The following is a 19,584-nucleotide window of genomic DNA, read 5'->3' on the forward strand; positions in this document are numbered from 1 at the left end:
AACCTGTACATCTTTGGACATTAACGGGCAATTTAACACGGCCAATCCACCTAACCTGTACACCTTTGGACATTAACGGGCAGTTTAACACGGCCAATCCACCTAACCTGTACATCTTTGGACATTAACGGGCAATTTATCACGGCCAATCCACCTAACCTGTACATCTTTGGACACTAAGGGGCAATTTAACACGGCCAATCCACCTAACCTGTACATCTTTGGACACTAAGGGGCAATTTAACACGGCCAATCCACCTAACATGTACATCTTTGGACACTAACGGGCAATTTAACACGGCCAATCCACCTAACCTGTACATCTTTGGACACTAACGGGCAATTTAACACGGCCAATCCCACTAACCTGTACATCTTTGGACACTAAGGGACAATTTAACACGGCCAATCCCCCTAACCAGTACATCTTTGGACACTAACGGGCAATTTAACACGGCCAATCCACCTAACCTGCACATCTTTGGACACTAAGGGACAATTTAACACGGCCAATCCCCCTAACCTGTACATCTTTGGACTGTGGGTGGAAACCGGAGCACCCGGAGGAACCCCACGGGGAGAACGTGCAGGCTCAGCAGACAGTGACCAAAGCCGGCAATCGAACCTGGGACCCTGGAGCTGTGAAGGAACAGTGCTAACAATATTGCTACCGTGCCGCCACACGGTACAATTAGTCTTCTTTACTGTCTGCCCTACCTGCGCGCTTCCTTTCAGTGATTGATCCACACGGACACAAAGGTCTCGCTGAGTAACCACTTCTCTCAATTTACACCGACTCAAATTAAACCGCACAGTTTTACACAGGCTGCTGTTTGCAGCTGGTGAATTTCCATCGACAGGAACAAGTGGTGAAAAACCAGGGTCGGGATTCTCTGTTCCCCGACGCCGAACTTTACTCGACGATCAGGCGGTGAATCGATGCCTGCCGCAGAATCGTGGCCGGCGCTGGTGCCAGTTTGCGATTCTCCGCCCCATCATCGATGCGTGCTCGGCGCAAAGTCGCACTGCCGTTGACGCCTAGTCAGCCGGCCTACCCGTGACGCTCCACCACCCATGGGCTGAATTCCCGAGGGCCACGTGTGGTCCGATCCGGCATACCGGCTGAGGACTGGGTCCAGCGCATCCACACCCAGCGGGGATCCATGCCGCTGGCCCCAATCGGGAGGCGAGAAGGCTTCGGAGATTGGTGGGGCGTGGCCTGTGAGGTTGGGGTCGGCGATTTAGCTTCCGCGCACGGTCGGCACCATGTTGCGTGGCGTCACCTGTGCAGGTAATCAGCTGTGTGCATGCGCGGACCGGGACCCGCCCGTTTCGGCGCAGAAAGAGGGCGTTTGACCCTGCGCCGGTAGTGGGATCGGTGAGGGGTTTCCGCAGATTTGCCGGTCGCGAAACGTTACGGGTCCCACGCCAGCTTTGGCACGTAGTGGGAGAAACAGTCTTCCACCCCAGGTGTTTCAGCTCAGCGTCTACATCTTCAAATCCAAGGACCCCTGACATATCGATTACAGGAAGGCTGCTGTCACACAGCTGGCACACAGCTGGCACACAAGAGTTCAATTGGTCATTTTCAGCTGCCGGCCATGTTTCTTACAGAACATTGGACAATGGGATGGTCGTGTGGCTTCCACAGCTCAGGAATATCTTCATCGCACCCATTTCCCGCAGTTAGTACATTGCGGAGACACAAATCGTGTCTTGCCGATATTATAAGAATACATAGATGGCTTATTTGGTGATTATAGTCCTATGTAATAAATTAGGTCATCCTCATCGATAGTTTGTAGTTTGCAATCGATTGTACATAGATAACTAGTCACAAGTGATTGGGGTATGCTATTTTGTGTAACTTAATGTATGAACGTCTGTGCAGGGCACCAGCCCAGTTGTATCTGCAATAAAGCTTTGGCCATTACTCAAAGAGTCTTTGTCTGGCCTCTCATGAGCTTGACGGTGAAGTACACTACAGTCGAATAGCTGTGAAATGCTCACCACTGCACACCAAACAAACGGGCGTGATTAGCGGAAATTCGTGCTGGTCAATTGCTCAATTTGGGGGAAAAACCTTGTTTTATGACCAAGCCGGCTCTGTGTTCACCTTTTCAAAGAGCAAAGAAACGTACAGCACAGGGACAGGCCCTTCGGCCCTCCAAACCTGCCGCGGTCATGATGCCCGTTTAAACCTCCGTGCCCATATCCTTCAAGTCTCGTCCTATTCACGCACTGGCCGAGAAGCCTCTTAAATGGGTAGCACGATGGCGCAGTGGTCAGCACCGCTGCCTCAAGGCGCTGTGCATCTGGGTTCGATCCCAGCCCCAGGTCACTGTCCGTGTGGAGTTTGCACTTTCCCACCTGTCGGCGTGGGTCTCACCACAACAACGCAAAAAGATTTGCAGGTTGGTGAATTGGCCACGCTAAATTCCCCCGGAATCCGAAACAAATAGTTGGTTACTCCAAATGCATTAAAAAGGGGTGCCTCTTAAACGTCACTATCGTCCCTGCTTCCACCACCTCCTCTGGCAGCGAGTTCCAGGCACCCACTAACCTCTGTGTAAAAATGACCCTCGCACATCTCCTCTAAAATTTGCCCCGAACACCTTAACCCTATGCCCCCTAGTAATTGACCCCTCTACCCTGGGGACGAAACAACGTCTGACTGTCCAATATGTCCATACCCTTCAAACTTTCGTAGACTTCTATCAACCTCCATCGCCCATCAACCTCCATCGTTCAATGAGAACGAAACAAGTTTATCCAACATACCCTCACAGCTAATGCCCCCCGTACCAGGCAACATTCTGGTAAACCTCTTTTGTACCATCTGCAAAGCCTCCACATCCTTCCGCTGGCGTGGTAACCAGCATTAGACCCAATGTTGCAAGTGTGCAATTAAGGATCTGTACAGCTGCAACATGACTTGCCAATTTTTATACTCAATACCCAGGCCGATGAAGGCAAGCATGCCGTATGCACGGTAGCACAAGTGATTAGCACTGTGGCTTCACAGCTCCAGAGTCCCAGGTTCGATTCCGGCTTGGGTCACTGTCTGTGTGGAGTCTGCACATCCTCCACGTGTGTGCGTGGGTTTCCTCTGGGCGCTCCGGTTTCCTCCCACAGTCCAAAGATGTGCAGGTTAGGTGGATTGGCCATGATAAATTGCCCTTAGTGTCCAAAATTGCCCTTAGTGTTGGGTGGGGTTACTGGGTTATGGGGATAGGTTGGAGGTGTTGACCTTGGGTAGGGTGCTGTTTCGAAGAGCCGGTGCAGACCTGATGGGCCGAATGGTCTCCTTCTGCACTGTAAATTCTATGAATGCCTTCTCGACCTGCGTTACCCCTTTCAGTGACCTGTGGACCTGGACACCCAGATTCTCCTGTCAGTCAATAATCTTAAGGCTTCTTCCCATTTACTGAATATTTCCCACCTGTATTAGCCCTTGAAAAATGCATTACCTCACATTTGCGTGGATTAAACTCCATCTCCCATCACTCCTCCCAAATCTCCAACTGATCTATATCCTTCTGTGTCCTCTGACAGTCCTCATCGCTATCCGCAATTCCACCAATCTTTGTGTCGTCCGCAAACTTACTAATCAGACCAGTTACATTTTCCTCCAAATCGTTTCCATAAGTATGCTACTTTCGATGTGGGAGGCAATGATTTCACGGTTTCGAGTTCAACCAGAACATTGTGCCAAATGCCAGCCGGCTAAAAAAGACAACGTTTGCTTCAGGGCTACTGATCAGGGGTCCTTCAGTAATTATTTACCCCCTAGTACAATGTTCTGAAGAGAGCCAGCTCCTTATGTTTCCTGTTTGCTTTAAGTGCAGACCTGTGCAAAAAAAATAGATTTCAATGCATATTACCAGCCGCCTTCCTCTTCACTTGGACTTCGGCGTATACAATTTCACCAGCGGACGGCACTTTGTGTTCTAAAAGAGAGAAGAGATTGAAGGGTTACATGTCAAGCAGCTGTCCCTCACCGCCTGATTCTGGCCTGCTACACTTTCACAGCACTGAGCAGTTTGGAATCATGCTTGAATTAAATGTACGTCAACATGACCCAAATGCTTGATTAAAGGAATCCTCAATCAGAGATATCAAATTGAGATAAGACCATAAAACCATAATGCACGGTAGCAGAATTGGGCAACTCAGCCCATCGAGTCTATCCGACATCCAATCGTGGCTGATATTATTCTCATCCCCATTCTCCTGCCTTCTCCCCATAACCCCTGATCCCCTTATCAGTCAAGAACCTATCTCTCTCTGTCTTAAAGAAACCCAGTGATTTGGCCTTCAAAGGCAAAGAGTTCCACAGACTCACTCGACTCTGGCAGAATGAATTCCTCCTCATCTCTTTTTAAAAGGAGCGTCCCTTAAGCCTGATATTGCGCCCTCTGGTTCTCGGTCCTCCTCCTAATGGAAACATCCCCTCTATCTCCTCTCTCTCCAGGCCTCGCAGTATCCTGTAAGTTTCTGTAAGACCCCCCTCATCCTTCTAAACTCCAACGTGTTCTGATCCAGAGTCCTCAGCCCCTCATCATATGACAAGCACTTCACTCCAAAGTTAATTCTTGTGAACCTCCTCTGGACCATTTCCAGGACCATCACAACAAATACCCGGGCCCAAACCTGCTCACAATCCTCCAAATGGGGTCTGACCAGAACCTTATACACCATCAGAAATACATCCTGCTCTTGTATTTTACCTATCGACATGAATGGCAACGCCCTGGTTAGCTGAGTTCTGGATGAAAGACAGACAGAAAGCACACTTATTCAGCTTTGCGCAGGTGAAGGAGACACATCCAGAGTGGGGATTGGAACTGGGTAATTTGGTGCAGTGAGGTAATTCGGGGCAGAGGGAGAAGGTGCTTTTTCAATACTGTTTTGTTCTCTTTCTTCACCTGTTATTCTGGTCACACCCAAGGTGCAGGCAGAGAGATGGGTGACCACCAGAAAGGGCAGGCACTCAGTGCATGAATCCCCTGTGGTTGTCCCCCTCTCGAACAGGTATACCCCTTTGGATACTGTCGGGGGGGATAGCCTATCAGGGGAAAACAGCAGCAGCCAGAGCAGTGGCACCACGGCTGGCTCTGATATTCAGAAGGGAGGGTCAAAGCGCAGAAGAGCAAGTCATAGGGGACTCTAAAGTCAGGGGCACAGACAGGCGCTTCTGTGGACGTGAAAGAGACTCCAGGATGGTATGTTGCCTCCCTGGAGACAGGGTCCAGGATGTCTCCGAACGGGTAGAGGGCATCCTGAATGGGGAGGGCAAACAGGCAGAGGTCGTTGTACATATTGGTACTAACGACATAGGCAGGAAGGGGCATGAGGTCCTGCAGCAGGAGTTCAGGTTGCTAGGCAGAAAGTTAAAAGAGTAAAGTAAAAGTTACTCTAGGGTGGTAATCTCGGGATTACTCCCTGTGCCACGTGCCAGTGAGGCTAGAGATAGGAAAATAGAGCAGCTAAACACGGGGCTAAACAGCTGGTGCAGGACGGAGGGTTTCTACTATCTGGACCACTGGGAGCTCTTCCGGGGCAGGTGTGACCTGTATAAGAAGGACGGGTTGCAACTCAACTGGAGAGGCATAAATATCCTGGCCGCGAGGTTTGCTAGTGTCACATGGGAGGGTTTAAACTAGTATGGCAGGGGGGTGGGCATGGGAGCAATAGGTCAGAAGGTGAGAGCATTGAGGGAGAACTAGGGAATAGGGACAGTGGGGCTCTGAGGCAGAGCAGCCAGGGAGATGTTGCTGAACACAGCGGGTCTGGTGGCCTGAAGTGCATATGTTTTAATGCAAGAAGTATTACGGGTAAGGCAGATGAACTTAGAGCTTGGATTAGTACTTGGAACTGTGATGTTGTTGCCATTACAGAGACCTGGTTGAGGGAAGGACAGGATTGGCAGCTAAATGTTCTAGGATTTAGATGTTTCAGGTGGAAGGGGGGGGGGGGGGGCGGCGGTGTAAAAGGGATGGAGGAGTTGCGCTACTGGTTCGGGAGAATATCACAGCTGTACTACGGGAGGACACCTCAGAGGGCAGTGAGGCTATATGGGTAGAGATCAGGAATAAGAAGGGTGCAGTCACAATGTTGGGGGTTTACTACAGGCCTCCCTACAGCTAGCGTGAGATCGAGGAGCAGATAGGCAGACAGATTTTGGAAAGGAGTAAAAGCAACAGGGTTGTTTTGATGGGAGACTTTAACTTCCCCAATATTGACTAGGACTCATTTAGTGCTAGGGGCTTGATCGTGGCAGAGTTTGAAAGGAGCATCCGGGGGGCTTCTTAAAACAATATGCAGAGAGTCCAACTAGGGAAGGGTCTATACTGGACCTGGTATTGGGGAATGAGGCCGGCCAGGTGGTAGAGGTTTCAGTCGGGGAGCATTTCGGTAACAGTGACCACAATTCAGTAAGTTTTAAAGTTCTGGTGGACAAGGATAAGAATGGTCCTAGGCTCAATGTGCTAAATTGGGGCAAGGCTACTTATACGAATATTAGGCAGGAACTGAAGTACCTAGATTGGGGGCGAATGTAAATCAACATCTGACATGTGGGAGGCTTTCAAATGTCAGTTGAAAGGAATTCAGGACCAGCATGTTTCTGTGCGGACGAAGGATAAATATGGCAAATTTCGGGAACCTTGGAAAACAAAAGATATTATAGGCCTCGTCAAAAAGAAAAAGGAGGCATTTCTCAGGACTAGAAGGCTGGGAACAGACGAACCTGTGTGGAATATGAGGAAAGCAGGAAGGAACATAAGCAATGAGTCAGGAGGGATAAATGGGACCACGAAAAGTCAGTGGCAAATAGGGTTAAGGTAAATCCCAAGGTTTTTTACAGGTACATGAAAAGCAAGAGGGAGCCAGGGAAAGGGTTGGCCCACTGAAGGATAGGCAAGGGAATCTATGTGTGGAGCCAGAGGAAATGGGTGAGATATAAATGAATACTTTGCATCAGTATTCCCAAAGAGAAGGAATTGGTGGATGTTGAGTCTGGAGGAGGGTGTGTAGATAGCCTGGGTCACATTGAGATCCAAAAAGTCGAGGTGTTGGATGTCTTGAAAAATATTAAGGTAGGTAAGTCCCCAGGGCCTGATGGGATCTTCCCCAGAATGCTGAAGGAGGCTAGAGAGGAAATTGCTGAGGACTTGACAGGAACCTTTGGATCCTCACTGTCTTCAGGTGATGTCCCTGAGGACTGGAGAGTAGCCAATGTTGTTCCTTTGTTTAAGAAGGGTAGCAAGGATAATCCCGGGAACTACAGGCCGGTGAGCCTTACTTCAGTGGTAGGGAAATTACTGGAGAGAATTCTTCGAGACAGGATCTACTCGAAGCAAATGGACGTATTAGCGAGAGGCAGCATGATTTTATGATGGGGAGGTTGTGTCTCGCTAACTTAATAGAGTATTCCGAGGAGGTCACTAAGATGATTGATGCAGGTAGGGCAGTGCATATTGTCTATACGGACTTCAGTAAGGCCTTTGACAAGGTCCCTCATGGCAGACTGGTACAAATGGTGAAATCACACGGGATCAGGGGTGAGCTGGCAAGGTGGATACAGATCTGGCTCGGTCATAGAAGGCAGAGAGTAGCAATGGAAGGGTGCTTTTCTGATTGGAGGGCTGTGACCAGTGGTGTTCCGCAGGGATCAGTGCTGGGACATTTGTTGTTCGGAGTATATATCAATGATTTGGAGGAAAATGTAACTGGTCTGATTAGCATGTTTGCAGACGAGACACAGGTTGGTGGAATTGTGGATAGCGATGAGGACTGTCAGAGGATACAGCAGGATTTAGATTGTTTGGAGACTTGGGCGGAGAGATTGCAGATGGAGTTTAATCCGGACAAATGTGAGATAATGCATTTTGGAAGGTCTAATGCAGGTAGGGAATATACAGTGAATGGTAGAACCCTCAAGAGTATTGAAAGTCAAAGAGATCTAGGTGTACAGGTCCACAGGTCACTGAAATGGGCAACACAGGTGGAGAAGGTAGTCAAGAAGGCATACGGCATGCTTGCCTTCATTGGCCGGGGCATTGAATATAAGAATTGGCAAGTCATGTTGCAGCTGTATCGAAGCTTAGTTCTGCCACACTTGGAGTATAGTGTTCAATTCCGAGCGCCACGTTACCAGAAGGATGTGGAGGCTTTAGAGAGGGTGCAAAAGACATTCACCAGGATGTCTGGTGTGGGGGGCATTAGCTATGAGGAGCGGTTGAATAAACTCGGTTTGTTCTCACTGGAACGACGGAGGATGAGGTCTAAAATTATGAGGGGCATAGACAGAGTGCATAGTCAGAGGCGTATTCCCCAGGGTAGAGGAGTTAATTACTAGGGGGCATAGGTTAAGGTGCGAGGGGCAAAGTTTAGTGGAAATGTACGAGACAAGTTTTTTTACACAGAGGATAGTGGGTGCCTGGAACTCGCTGCCGGAGGAGGTGTGGAAACAGGGACGATAGTAACGTTTAAGGGGCATCTTGACAAATATATGAATAGGATGGGCATAGAGGGATACGAACCCCGGAAGTGCAGAACATTTTAGTTTAGCATGGTCGGCACAAGCTTGGCCGGCCGATGGGCCTCTTCCTGTGCAGTACGTTTCTTTGTTCTTGTTCTTTATTGCATTTGCGTTCCTCACTGCCTACTGAATCTGGACGTTCAGGTTAAGATAATCCTCAAATACGATACATAAATCCCTTTATGTTTCAGATTTCCGAAGCCTTCCCCCATTTAGAAAAAAGTCTATCCTTTAATGCCTCCATCCTTCCTACCAAATTGCATCACCTCACAGTTTTCCGGATTATATTGGACTCACATTGTCCGTATCTGCTTGTAGCGTGAGACAGACGGAGGAAAAATGCCTCAACACAGAGACCAGCAGAGAGTTTGATTTTGATGCTGTTTGAGCGGTTAACCTGCGCAGATTTTAGCTGCATCTCTAATTGCCCGTTTTGAAGCTAGCGGTGAGCTGCTTGCTTGATCCGCTGCCCTCCCTGTGGTGTCAATGCACCCAGAGTACTGTTCGGGAGTGATTTTGGGGAGTTTGACCAAGCAACTCCCGATGATTTTTCAAGTTGGATTGTGTGCGGCTTGGAGGGAGAACGGTTGGCGGCTGGGTTTTGCCGCTCCGCCTGCTGCCCGCGTCTTTCTCGGTGGCAGAGATGGCGGGTTTGGAAGTACCATCTTGCAGATGGTACACCCGGCTGTCACCTTGTGTTGGTGGTGGAGAGATTGAATGTTTGTGGATTGGGTGCTAGTGAAACGGGGTTGCTGGGCCCCGGGGGGGTGGCGAGCCTTTTGCCTGTTGTTCGAGGCCCAGCTGCATTTGAGCCTGGAGTATTTGAGCATATGCGGAGTCGGGAATGTTCTGATTCATGCTTCATTTTTTCATCGACGCACAATCTGAGAAATAACGTCAAAAATGTTGATTTGTTCATCTTATGTAGATGATGGGTGGGAGGAAGCTACACAGAAATAAAGTATGCTGATGGAAAGTGATCGATAGCGAGTAGATAGATAATACTCCTACCAACGGGTGTGCTGCGAAGTCGTGAAATCCTGTCCGTTCTGTTCAGTGGAAAAAGATGTAAGAACAAGATATTTATCAACATTTGATTTCTAAACTGAAATGAAATTCAAAGCTTCTCCAAGGTATAAAAACCTACACATCGTTGTCAATTTAAACTGGACGTTGAGTGTAACAATTGGCAAGGCTGCATAGAACCTTAGTTAGCAGCCCACACTTGGAATACAGTTTTCAATTCTGGTCGCCACACCACCAGAAGGCTGCAGAGGCATTGGAGAGGGTACAGAAGAGGTTTAGCAGGATGTTTCCTGGTATGGAGGACATCAGCTACAGGAGAGGTGGGATACACTCGATTTGTTCTCACTGGAAAACCCAGGTTGAGGGGAGACCTGAAAGAAGTGCACACAATTATGAGGGGTATTGACCGAGTGGATAGTCAAAAGCTTTGTCTAGAGTGGAAGAGTTCATAATTAAGAGGTTTAAGGTGTGAGGGACAGTTTAAAGGAGATGTGCATGGGAAGTTTTTTACACAGAGGGTACTGGGTGACTGCAACTCGCTACCGGAGGAGGTAGTGGAAGCAGGGACGATAGTAACGTTTAAGGAGCATCTTGACAAATCCATGAATAGGATGGGAATACGGACCCCGGATGTGTAACAGGTTCCAGGTCAGACGGCAGCATGATCGCTGCGGGCTTCTAGGGCCGAAGGGCCTGTTCCTGTGTGATCAGAGATTAACCCGTTTCGGGGTGGTTCGAGGTGGCGCAGAGGCACACATTGCCTGATTTTGCCCCGATCGTTTGGAGAGAATGTATGAAATGCTGCAAGCGAGCTCTTACCCAGTTTGGTTGCAATAATTTGGGTTGCCTGAAAAGGATAAAGTTCCAAATGTCAGCCGAAATTCCAAGCAGTATAACCATGCATTAAATATCTAAATAAGAGGTGATAGACCGGTTTATTCTAGTCTCCAACAGCAGTGCAGAATGAGGAAATTCGGCCCATCCAGTCTGCATTGACCCTCTGAAAGAGCCCCTTACCCAGAATCACTCCCCGACCACATCTCCGTAATATATTCAGCACATCCCTGGACACTAAGGTGTAATGTTAACATGGTTAATGCACTTAATCTGCACAACTTTGGTCTGTGGGAGAAAACCTGAGCACCTGTAGAATTCCAGGCAGACACGGGGGAACGTGCAAACCACACAGGCGTGTCAGAATCGGTCCCGGGTCCTGGCGCTATGAGGCAACTGTGATAACCACTGTACCAGCTTGGGAGCTGCTGAATAGCATAGGGCAGGGTCACCGTTATGTGCAATTCTCTGGAATTGTTTCAATCCTCAGCAACAATGCATTGCTGACAAAAGAGAACGGCAGGCGAAGATTCTCGGTTTACACTCATCTGAATAGAAATGCACGAATTTCAATTGCAGCTGCAACAATTATTTATAGTTCATGGGATAGTAGTGTTTATTGGTTGGCAAGTGCACTGTATGAGGGAGGCTGTGCTGTGGAGAATGCACCAGGGAACAGATAACTGCCAATCAGAATCGATGTGAAGATACTCAGTGTTCTCTGTTCATGCAATGTGAAATGTTGTCCACTGAACAGTGTTGCAACATGGTACTGTTGGGTGCATTTAAATGTTTTCTCAGCTTGTCCCTTTTTTCATGAATACAGTACTTCTCAACCACCAAACCACGAGAAAATAATGTCTTAATCAGGGGGAAAATAATTAAATAATGAATGAATTGTTCCTTTGGATGTATCGTGTTTGACACAACGTTGACTTCAGGAGATATGGACAAGCTCAGAAAACCATACCATTCGTATTGTTTAACTTAAAAACCAGGGTCGGTGCAGACATGATGGGACGAACAGCCTCCGTCTGCATTGTAGGAATTCTATGATTCTATTGGATGGTCTTTATGAGGCTCTGGATCACACACAGCACAAGAAGGTACAGAGGACGATTCTCCATTCAGGATCTAAGTCTTGACGTCGAGACTGAATCGATGGTCTTCCAGGAGAACAAAACTGGCGCCTGTCCCGAAGCAATTCTGGAACCGTGAATGGGCTAGCATTGGCGCCATGTGGAATATCAGCGATTTAAATGGGAAACGGTGTCTCATTCGCGGGAGTCAGGATTGACACTCGGGAGGCCGACAAGTTGCAGCCGCATGTGAGCACCGACATCCCCCCCCCCCCCCCACCCCCCCGCCCCCGCCCACTCACACAACCCAGCCATCAAGATGGCAGCACGGAGAGCGGCACTCTGGTTTGATGACGCAGAGCTGGAGATTGTACTGAATGCCGTGGAGGACAAGCGGACTACTATGAACCCGAGGGGTGCGAAGGCGGTTGCCACGCCGCTGTCCACCCGCCCTAGGCGCAGTTGGCAAATGCCACGAGAGCCGTGGAGCCCAATGCAAGGGCCGGCGAGCAGTGTTGTAAAAAACAGCACTACCTCCTGAGGGCGGCCAGGGTGAGTAGGTAGACCTGTGCCCCTGGCTGGAACCCCTGTCCCTCACACCCATACCCCACCCACCCACCCGGACCCAAGCTGCCTGCAGTGCGCGCACTCAACCCAGCACCAGATGACCACACCCATACTGGGCACCATACCCCCCGTCACGAGGAGGCAACACACAACCGCTGGGAGGAAGAACTGGAGGGGAACCACAGGATCCAACGACAACGAAGCATCGGGAACTAGACCTGGTTGGTGGACACAGAGAGAGAGCTCCCGAGATGGAGGTCGGCCTAACGCGAGCAAGTGAGGCCCAGCTGAGTGACAGTTCCCCATAGCAAGTGTAGACCGACCCCCCCCCCCCCCCACAACCTCCACACCTTCCCCCACCAAGACCCACAACACCCGCCACAACATCTCCACACCCCCAACACCCCGAATCACCGCCAAACCAGCCACCCCCACCACCCCCACCACCCCATCGCCCAACACCACCCCAACATGCGATTCAATCACGTGTCATACCTATATATCCTTTTGGGTGTGGGGTTGGGGTGATCTTTGTGCGGGGTTTGCAGGCTGGAAGGCGTAGTGATCACAAAGATACACAAAGCTCTTTTGAAGAACTTAACTAATTTTATTAGTACTACTAAATTTGAGTTCTACACTTATTCTAAATATCAAGCATACATGTAAGAATTAAACTGCACTCACCAACACTATCTCCATCTACTAATTATAGCTATTATATCTGAGCTAATTCTGCAATGCAATGAGAATCTTCTTCAGCTCCAGTCTAATGAGCTCCCCCCAGCTGATGAGTCAGTGCAATTTATAGTAGAGTCCTCTCGCTCCCTCTAGTGGCTAAGCCCAATATAACATTAACTCTTCACATGCTGAACATTTGTATAATGCGACATGGGGGAATGTGGGAACTCGACACGGACAGTGCCATGGGTCCGGATCAGCGCCAGTTCCTTGGCACGGTGAGGCAGCAGTGCTAACCACTGTCCCACCGTGCTGCACGATAGGATTCCGAGGGTTAATGCGCTGACAACGGTTCTCCTCGATTTTACGAGATGGATTATCCCCAAGTGCCTTTAAACACTGAGAAACTAATGTTTGCATCAGCACTGTGAACTCCATCTGGCTATCTGAGACTCAACATCCTGAACTCAGATTCTCCTGAAACCTCCTTAAACGTGGTTATTCTGGCTCCATTGTCGTGTGAAGTGAGTTTTACCTTTGTTGTGACGACGCCGTTTGCAGCGAAACAGTAGAATCAGTAAGGCGAGAATCAGGAACGAAACCCCCACTGCCACGTAGATCACAACGAGGGACCGTTCAGAGGTAACTGAAAAATAAAATCGGTAAAAGAACGGGTATTAATAATTGAACAGAAAGATGAAGTCGGTGCAGACTCGATGGGTCGAATAAACTCCTTCGTTTGGCATAAATTCGATCTTTTATTCTGTCCTCGCCAACATATCAGAGGTTTGTAATATTAGGTTTAAAAGGGTGGCACAGGGATGTGCACTGCTGCCTCACAGCTCCGTGCTGCTCTTGAGAGTCGCAGAGTTAACATCTATTTGGACTATCCCGCTCGAATAGTGTCTCTGTTCCACTGCTGCTATTCCCCACTCCACTCTTTGTCCCAGACACACCCTGAAGTCCCCGAACCTCTGAAGTGTGCATTGCAGAAAATAGATATCTTGCCTATTTCATCTCTGGCCCTATGATATCCTGAGGTGTAGGCCTGAAACTTCTCCACACTTTTCCTTTACTCCATGAATGATCGAGTCGAGTAAATGTATGTAATGGAAAAAGAGGTCGCAGATTGCTCCAGTGCCGGACACCATTCGATCCATGAGCAACAGATCGGGTGTTAACCGCCCCGACATCTCCCCCTACGTATGCACATCGTTTCGGATCAAATAATCATCGGAATTCCACTAGAATGCCGCCATGAAACCTGCCTCCACCACACTCCCAGCAAGTGCATTCTAGATCCTGAACCACACGATGTATAACCCCCCCTCCCCACCCTCATATCTATGTTCCTTTCCTTTGCCAAATACTTTCAATCCATGATTTGATCCACCTTGATCCATACGTCAATGGGAACAGTTCCCCACACCCATAATTCTCGAGATTCCTCTTGATTTTGAATACCTATACTCACCCCTATTACTACATCTGAGGATCTGTAAGCTCTAATAACTGTTCTCTGCTCCTCTCCCGCCATCTTCAGTGACTGATCCACACAGCCGCCTGTGTCCCTCTGCGTCTTTTAGAATAGTTAAATATATTAAATTATGTATCTCCATGCTCCTCCCGCTAAATTGTATATGTCTCCATATTGAATTTGATCTGCCATCCTGCTGTCCATCCCACCAATATGTCTACCCCAATCTAATGCCTGCACATATCAACCAATCGTGTCCCTTGCAGGTAACGCCGTTCACCAGAAGGCTACAATTCGCCGACTTCCCAATTCAAAACGTAACGTCTGATCTACTTGAAACAAACGGATCCAAGCTCTATGAGATTGGTCCGGAATCGACTTCCCAACAGAGGTGGCTGATTATCCTTGGCTCTTCACTGACACACAATGTTTCTTAAACCCATCAAACGTCCAGCAGTTTAAATGGTAACAGCTGGGAAGCCCCACCTAAAGAAAAAATGCTATTTTCGTTATCTCAAGGAATGGAAGTGTCACACTATATTAATGATTTGGATGAGAATTTAGGAGGCATGGTTAGTAAGTTTGCAGATGACACCAAGATTGGTGGCACAGTGGATAGTGAAGAAGGTTATCTAGGATTGCAACGGGATCTTGATCAATTAGGCCAGTGGGCCGACGAATGGCAGATGGAGTTTAATTTAGATAAATGTGAGGTGATGCATTTTGGCAGATCGAATCAGGCCAGGACCTACTCAGTTAATGGTATGGCGTTGGGGAGAGTTATAGAACAAAGAGATCTAGGAGTACAGGTTCATAGCTCCTTGAAGGTGGAGTCGCAGGTGGACAGGGTGGTGAAGAAGGCATTCGGCATGCTTGGTTTCATTGGTCAGAACATTGAATACAGGAGTTGGGACGTCTTGTTGAAGTTGTACAAGACATTGGTACGGCCACACTTGGAATACTGTGTGCAGTTCTGGTCACCCTATTATAGAAAGGATATTATTAAACTAGAAAGAGTGCAGAAAAGATTTACTAGGATGTTACGGGGACTTGATGGTTCGAGTTATAAGGAGAGGCTGGATAGACTGGGACTTTTTTCCCTGGAGCGTAGGAGGCTTAGGGGTAATCGTATAGAGGTCTATAAAATAATGAGGGGCATAGATAAGGTAGATAGTCCACATCTTTTCCCAAAGGTAGGGGAGTCTAAAACTAGAGGGCATAGGTTTAAGGTGAGAGGGGAGAGATTCAGAAGGGCCCAGAGGGGCAATTTCTTCACTCAGAGGGTAGTGAGTGTCTGGAATGGGCTGCCAGAGGTAGTAGTAGAGGCGGGTACAATTGTGTCTTTTAAAAAGCATTTAGATAGTTACATGGGTAAGATGGGTATAGAGGGTTATGGGCCAAGTGCGGGCAACTGGGACTAGCTTAATGGTAAAAACTGGGCGGCATGGACTGGTTGGGCCGAAGGGCCTGTTTCCATGCTGTAAACCTCTATGATTCTATGATTCTATGTATGAAGGACCTGAGGAAATGTGTGACAGATACGGGTGAGCTCTGGCCAGTCATGTGCACACGTTTTGGTCGCGCCTGAAACTGAGGAAATTCTGACACACCTCCTGAAGCCCCATTCTGACAGTTAGACCTAGAACCCGGTCTCCCAGGAGCCTTGGGTCCCAGGGTGTCCGACTTTGCTGCAGCTCCAGGCAGGGGCGGATGTCTTAGCCATTGCCTCGATGGTGACGAGGAGGGGGATGTGTGGTCAGTTTCTCCAGCCTGTGTCTCAGCGTGCTGGTTTAGCACAGGGCTAAATCGCTGGCTTTGAAAGCAGACCAAGGCAGGCCAGCAGCACGGTTCGATTCCCGTACCAGCCTCCCCGAACAGGCGCCGGAATGTGGCGACTAGGGGCTCTTCACAGTAACTTCATTTGAAGCCGACTTGTGACAATAAGCGATTTTCATTTTTCAATATGGCTGGGAGATTTAGTGGAGTTTCTCAGCCTGGATAAGGTTACATTTAATTGAAGAGGGAATGAGGACGCGTTCCATAAAAAATGGCGCCTGTTCACATCTCACTTTCAGGAATTAACCGCAGTCAGCAGCTAAAAGGGGATAGGGTGGTAGTTAGTTATTTAACTGTTTTATGGTTGAGGACGGGATTGTTAAATGTTACTTAAATATGTCAAATGGAATTTCTGTGAAAAAAAATTTAAAAAGCTAATCAAAACATTTCTGAAAACAGGACTTTAAGCCTCGCAGGCCACAACTAATTGACAATTACTCAGAATGCTGTTGGTTAACTTAACCAACAGCTGACAAGTCAACTGTGCGCACTTAAGCTGACTTGTCTCAATACATTAATCTGCTTTGAGGTACAGAATACTGAGAATTGCGGACACAACTCACGAGGATACTAAAGGAAGAAATCCCTTGGCGAGGGATGTGTACGGCCAGACACATGACTATCTACTGAGTCATTTCGTCAACTGAAATATGTAATGCCAATTGGATGCCGAAAATGTCTGCACACACGTTTTGAACGAGCAGCCTACTAGGGCCCAATCCCCCCTCCTATCTCTATACCTCCACTTAACCTGCCCATCGTAGGACACTGAGGGACAATTTAACATCGCCAATCCACCTAACCTGCACATCTTTGGATGCTGACAGTCAATTTTAGCTTGACCAACCCAGCAACATTTGGTATTAGCAGAACTGTCAGAACTGCAAGGGGTAATGAAGTGTCGAGAGTAGCCACTAGAGGGAGCTACTGTTACATCTATATAAGGCATTGATGCTAAGTATTGTTGGAGAATGTGTTCAGCAGTTAGGTAGTAAGAGTCAGATGTAAATATAGTATAAGTGCGTGCAGGTCATAGTGTAAACCAGTATTGAGATTTGGTGTAGATAAGTGTAATTTAGATGTAATTAATAAACTGTGCATTCTATACGAGTACGTGTCGAATCATGGTTAGTAGTGTTAATAAATATATAGCTTTATTTAAGTTAAAGCTATTTTGTGGTCTTTTGAACACTACGCCAACCATGCTGGAATAAACAACACAAAGAACACCTCAGAACCTGCACGTATTTGGACACTCAGGGTCAATTTAACATGGCCAATCAATCAAACCTGCACATCTTTGGACACCACGGGACAATGTTAGCATGGTCAATCCATCGACCTGCACATCTTTGGACGCTAAGTGACAATGTTAGACAATTACTAGGGGGCATAGGTTTAATGTGAGAGGGGCAAGGTTTAGAGTAGATGTACGAGGCAAGTTTTTTTGCGCAGAGGGTAGTGGGTGCCTGGAACTCGCTGCCGGAGGAGGTGGTGGAAGCAGGGACGACAGTGACATTTAAGGGGCATCTTGACAAATACATGAATAGGATGGGAATAGAGGGATACGGACCCCGGAAGTGTAGAAGATTGTAGTTTAGTCGGGCAGCATGGTCGGCACGGGCTTGGATGGCCGAAGGGCCTGTTCCTGTGCTGTACATTTCTTTGTTCTTTGTTCTTTCTTTGTTAGCATGAGCAGTCCACCAAACCTGCTCATTTTTGGACACTAAGGGAAATTTAACATGACCAATCCACCTAACCTGTGACAAATGTTTTGCCAAAGGGTTATTTGGACTCGAACGTAGCTCCTTTCTCTAACCGACAGATGCTGCCAGACCTGTTGAGATTTTATAGCATTTTCTCTTTGGTTTCAGATTCCAGCATCAACAGTAATTTGCTTTTATCCACCTAATCTGTACATCTTTGGACACTAAGGGGCGATTTAACACGGCCAATCCACCTAGCCTGCACATATTTGGACACTAAGGGGCAATTTAAAACGGCCAATCCACCCAGCCTGCACATATTTGGACACTAATGTTTAATTCCACATGGCCAATGCCTCTAAATTGGATATCTCTGGGCATTACGGGACAATTTAACAAGACCAACCCATCGAAACTTCACATCTTCAGACACTCGGGGGCAATTTAAATTGGCCATTCCACCTAACCTGCACACCTTTGGACTCTTGGCGGTATATTTTTTGCCTGGCCAATCCACGTACGCTGCTGATCTTTGGACGCTTTGGAGTAATGTTAGCTGGGCTAATCCGCCTAATCTATTGACTGCAGGATGGAACCAGGGGCACCCCTAAGAAACCCATGCAGGCACAGGAGAAAGTCCATACTCCACACAGACCGTCACCCAGGGTAGGAATCGAACCCGGGTGAAGCAACGCTAACCATTGTGCCAGTGTGCTGGCCAACATGTTGGACTATATGTGCTGAAAGTTAAGGCAGAATGGTTGATGGGACTTCCAGAAGCGAAATTAGTCCATTCAGTTTGAGATGTTGATTCCCAAATTTCTTTCTCCGTCAGTCTGGCCTCAATAAAAGTCGAGATGGATTTGCACGTAAAAATAAGTTATTTTATTCAGCTTGCAAGCTTGATTCATTTCACAGAAACATAAGAGACATCCAGTCTCCTACATCCCAGAAAGCGAATGAACAAAGAGACAAAGGGATCTCTGCAAATCAATTCAAATGGTATCAAGTTTCACATACTCGACGCCCATAGGTCAGCCTATATCCCTCCTGACCTGTTTGATCTATTCTGATTGGCTCACTTCCAATCCCTTTCTCTGGCCCCTATCAATGCAGCATCACTCTCGTAGACACACCTCTTCCTGCTTTCCCCATGCGGTCTAACATCCTTTGTCTCTGAACTAACCAGAGTCAAAGTGGCTTATTTCTACATTACATTAACTAATATCTCTAAAGTAACTATTTTATATCACATGCGTCAGAGATAGCAACCTAAAAATGTGTTCTAACCTCTTCCCATCAGTGGTCGTTGGTTCTGAGTCATACCTGCTACTGTGAGACGCATTGGTTCTCCACATTGGTCCATACGCCCAAACCCATTGTCAGCACCACAGGAGTACAGGCCTCCATCCGCCACTGACGCCACTGTAAAGGTGAAGTTCCCTGTTCCGGAGTTAGTGACTGTCCTGTTGTCAATGACCTGGCCATCACGGTTCAGCAGGTATTGGATGGGTGGCGTTCCTCTTTTGCACTTGCATGTGAGTCTCGCCCTGTCTCCAATAGCAAAGGTTGAATTACCCCAAACTGAGATGAAGTCTGGACAGCTTACTGGAACTGTAAAACAATGGAAATCAAATAAGCACATTTCAGAATGAATAATCGCAACATGGAATACCACAAGGTCTGCACAATGTGGGCTGGTGGTAGATATTCACCATGTTGTCTTAAAATAGTCCTGTGAAAAATTAACTTGACATGTATTTAAACAGAAATTTCCATTATAATAGTGCTTTAAGTGTGGGCGATAGTGTAAAATTGGGTGTCACCTTAATGTTC

At 47.7% G+C, this 19,584-nt stretch overlaps 1 protein-coding gene and 1 long non-coding RNA gene across 5 annotated transcripts in view; one reads left to right on the forward strand and one right to left on the reverse strand.

Moving 5' to 3' along the window:
- LOC140399577 (uncharacterized) overlaps window positions 1-19,584 on the forward strand; it is a 133,612-nt gene that overhangs the window by 25,495 nt on the left and 88,533 nt on the right. The window lies entirely within an intron of this gene.
- LOC140399576 (Fc receptor-like protein 5) overlaps window positions 1-19,584 on the reverse strand; it is a 105,598-nt gene that overhangs the window by 11,723 nt on the left and 74,291 nt on the right. For 2 of the 3 annotated variants that reach the window (XM_072489114.1, XM_072489115.1), the window contains 5 exons: window positions 19,075-19,362; window positions 13,265-13,375; window positions 10,391-10,418; window positions 9,557-9,594; window positions 3,885-3,950 (listed from right to left, as the gene is read on the reverse strand). In XM_072489114.1, coding sequence (XP_072345215.1) covers window positions 3,885-3,950; window positions 9,557-9,594; window positions 10,391-10,418; window positions 13,265-13,375; window positions 19,075-19,362 — 531 coding nt within the window. The remainder of the gene's footprint in view (window positions 1-3,884; window positions 3,951-9,556; window positions 9,595-10,390; window positions 10,419-13,264; window positions 13,376-19,074; window positions 19,363-19,584) is intronic. The other variant, XM_072489116.1, reaches the window with a different exon arrangement.

The sequence above is a fragment of the Scyliorhinus torazame genome, chromosome 23 (genome assembly GCF_047496885.1).
Source record: "Scyliorhinus torazame isolate Kashiwa2021f chromosome 23, sScyTor2.1, whole genome shotgun sequence".
In the NCBI taxonomy this organism is placed as follows: Eukaryota; Metazoa; Chordata; class Chondrichthyes; order Carcharhiniformes; family Scyliorhinidae; genus Scyliorhinus; species Scyliorhinus torazame.